The 3,678-nt window shown below is 38.8% G+C and overlaps 1 protein-coding gene across 1 annotated transcript; it reads left to right on the top strand.

Annotated features, from left to right (window-relative positions):
- The first annotated feature begins 1,119 nt into the window (after nt 1–1,119).
- LOC149251530 (uncharacterized) lies at nt 1,120–1,518 on the top strand. Its single transcript, XM_089453914.1, has one exon. The coding sequence runs from the start codon at nt 1,120–1,122 to the stop codon at nt 1,516–1,518; it is 399 nt and encodes a 132-aa protein (XP_089310040.1).
- Nucleotides 1,519–3,678: the final 2,160 nt, after the last annotated feature.

Raw genomic sequence — 3,678 nt, 5'->3', positions numbered from 1 at the left:
AGTATGCTATCATTGAAGGTAGGGATTTTCGCCGCTACAGTGAAGACGAGAGGCTAGAATTTGTGAACAAGATTTGTGTAATGGGAAGATCCCCACATACAGACAAACTTAACTTGGTGCAAGCCCTGAGGAAAAGAGGTCATGTCGTGGCGGTAACTGGAGATGCTATGTTATCATGATGTCCACATGGCGGTGCTGTTTCACGCTTCATGGTGTCCATTTTCAAAGTTATGTCGATCTTTATATGATGACCTATCCTCAATATTTCCAAAGATTTACCATGTAGTTGTAGAGGAGTCTGTTCTGTTTGAAGGCCCAACTGAATCATCAGTCAAGAAGGCTAAAGCTAAGGTGAAACGAGTCTTGGAAGATTATACATCGCAGTCCCTTTCTTTACCAGGTTCAGGTCAACCTGGGAGGTATTATGTGCTATAAGTTTTTGAAGGGAATATTCTTTCCACGACCAAGCTCGTTGCTATTGTCAGTGGTTAGATAAGGCACAACCTCAACTATCAGAGGAAGATCGTCCCACACTTTGCAAATCACTGAAGTCTAAACTGTTAAAAAACTGTCTGAAGAAGCCTGCGTTAATGCTGTTCAGATCAAACCATGCTTATGCAGCAACTGCAAATACGGAGATGCATGTGATTCAGTTCTGAAAGCTGTCGGTTTGAGGGGAGTGATGACATTGATTTGCCATATTTTTCTTGATGAAACTTAAATCATTTCATTCCTTTTTTTTTTCCAGATGATATTAGATGCAGATTTACTGAGGACGATGATGGATTGGCAGGAGTATTTATTCTGAAAAGAGATGTAGCTTTCTGTCAAGTTGCTTATCTGAAGACAGTCCATGAAGCTATGAGTTTCAGAATGAAAAATTTAGAGGGATAACTGGTTGCAATGAAACAAAAAGATAGAACCTTGATGGAAACAAAAAGCAATCGGGCAAAGCCTTCAAGGGTAAATCAGAGATCTGCATAGCATTTAAAAACCAGTGGTTACTGGGATGCATCGGAAGGCTTGGAAATGCATTTCATGTTATAGTACAAACTGGTTTTTTCAAAGGAAAAATCATGGAGATTTTACTAAGAAATTATTAAAAGCTTTATGGCAAGAATGCAGAGAAGTGATGAGGTTGTGTATGGCGAATTTTTTTTTATATATGCCTGTCCTAAATTTATTACTCCTTCAGTACCAAACTATGATGAAGCTCTTGTAAAAAATAACCAGGATGCATATAGGCATCAGTTGAAGCTATTCTTATCAGAAGTTATGACATACAAGCATAAGACTCATGCAATTGATCATGATGGAGGAATTATATTAAATGCAGATGTTGACTTTTATATTGATGAGGATATCGTTCATATTGTTGAATCAAAGTCTTCAAAGCTATACGTTGATAACTTTATGCATCACATTATCAAGTGTGAAGAGATTATTAATGATTTGGACAGAGTACATGAAACGGTGGACAGCACATCCAGGACGTGGCATTGGGTAATTAAAGGATAAAGACATGCTTCTTTGGGATCCGAATATTTTGAGGCAAACCAAGGACCAACAAACAGGGGCAGTTTCCTATGTTTCAGGGGATTGAAAACATGTAACATTAAAGACAAACATGGAACTTTAAAGACTCATCACAGCCACCGCCAGAAGGAGAGCAGATGTCAAAGAACAAGAACTATTGTAATTAAAGCCATCATGCATAACACGGTGTTACAGACCTAGTTGATTTAGAACTCTTAAAAACTACAGTCAACAGTCAGTTGTAATTATTAGTTAGGTAAATAGTTGATAGGTGTCATTAGAGATAGCTATCGAATTCCCCTCATGCTGGAGGAGGAAGTTCGAATCAGCTAGAATAAGCACTCTATATATAGCTGAAACAGCAAAGTAATAAGGGTTGGATATTTGATTAAACAGAGTATTGTTTGGCTTGTGTAAAAACTCAGTTTCAGTAATATAATTTGCTGCTTTTCTTCTCAGGATTCATACAGTATTTCTATGTTCAAGATGTGTGGTTTTACTTTGTCCTAGATGTTTTTTCAGTTGTATAAATACACAATCACTCAGAATTCACTTATGCTGCTCTGATTTCCTGTGTGTATTTGTAAACTGTGGTTTTCTATGAGTTGTGTTTTGAGCATCTAAATGCCACATGCCCTGACTTCTATGTAAAAGCAGTGTCATTGTTTACTGAAGTATGATTGACTCCATAAGCCCAATGGAAACTCATGTAATGTTCGTCCAGCCTTCATATTTGTTAATTTTACTTCACAAGAGTTAGCCATCTTACTAATAGTCAAAATCAATAACCTTGTTGAGAGAGCCCTCTCAGGCTAAGGAGGCTAAGCCTTAGTCAAAAGATTGGTGTGAAATAGTTACTTGAAGTCTTCCTGGGTTGCAGCCTTCCAGAGCTTGATTTTGAGATAACAGGTGGGACGTGGTTCATCCTTTCCCCACATGTAGGATGTTCATTCCCTACGATTGGTGGTTGACATGTCGGTGGGACGTGGTTCATCCTTTCCCCGCATGTAGGATTTGACCTACAATTGATGGTTGTGACTTGTGTTTGTAGGATGTGGTTTATCCTTTCCCTACATGTGATTGTGACTTGTGTTTGTAGGACGTGGTTCATCCTTTCCCTATGTTGATTTTGATGTGTGACTGTAGGATGTGGTTCATCCTTTCCCTACATGTGGTTGTGAGTAGGATGTGATATATTATTTCCATGTTATTGAGTCAGTATCATCATACCCATGCAGTCCGAGACACATGGGGAGTACCTCTCATCTGGCCAATGAGTTGGGAAAAGCAGATAGGGACCATAGCACTACCGATCGACGCATCGGGTATTGTCGTACTCCCTATGTCTAGGATGCATGGTGTTCAACAACTTGATATAGAATCAAGTTTGATTGAGGTTCTACTTTTGGACTGACTTTTGTCAGTGGAGAGTGGTAAGGTCTTGTGACTCACTCTCGATTGATCATTCTTCATTATTCATATTAGTGTTCAACAAAGTTGAGATGAGATGATATTCATAGATGGTACATGATGACAAGATGGCATGATAATAAATGTATTGGTAGGTGGAATTCTCCCTAGTTGAGAGGGAGTGTTAAAATTGGCAACTAGATTCCACTTTGGGAATGTCTTTTGAAGAAGATAATTATGGCATTAAATTCCTCTTTTCGAGAGGACCAAAATCGACCTAAAGATCTTCAAATTTAGATAAGGAGAAATGGGTTTTTGAATTTATGTAAAATATCAAGGTCGACCTCTCCTCTATGTTGACTCATTATTTCCAATAGACACATCTCTGGTTCCCCATCGAATTATATAAATAGAGGTGTCCCCACCCTCATTTGGACACATCCATTTCTCATTATTCTCTCTGAATGGGGCTGCAGAAGAGGAAGATCTCCAGCGAAGCTATCAAGGGAAAATTTGTGATCTATTTAGTCTTCTTCATGGGACGAGTTCCTCAGGCAGGAGGCCGAGGTTGTTTAGAGGAAGTATGGGCTTGTGTAATCTGTGTTTAAGGGCTATTTTGGGCTATGTCTATTTCCCTTGTTGGCTACAGTTCCTTAATGAAGATTACAGGAGTTGACCATATGTTAAATAAAGGATCTGAAGCCTAAATATTAGCCTAGCTTGGACCACACC

This window comes from Pinus tabuliformis, chromosome 7 (assembly GCF_031772625.1).
Source record: "Pinus tabuliformis cultivar Carrire ecotype Pingquan chromosome 7, CPIR1, whole genome shotgun sequence".
Lineage (NCBI taxonomy): Eukaryota > Viridiplantae > Streptophyta > Pinopsida > Pinales > Pinaceae > Pinus > Pinus tabuliformis.
This window is presented reverse-complemented; position numbering and strand designations above follow the sequence as displayed.

Excerpts from the sequence above, each read along its gene's own strand:
- LOC149251530 (XM_089453914.1), top strand. The coding sequence starts at position 1,120 with ATGCAGAGAAGTGATGAGGTTGTGTATGGCGAATTTTTTTTTATATAT.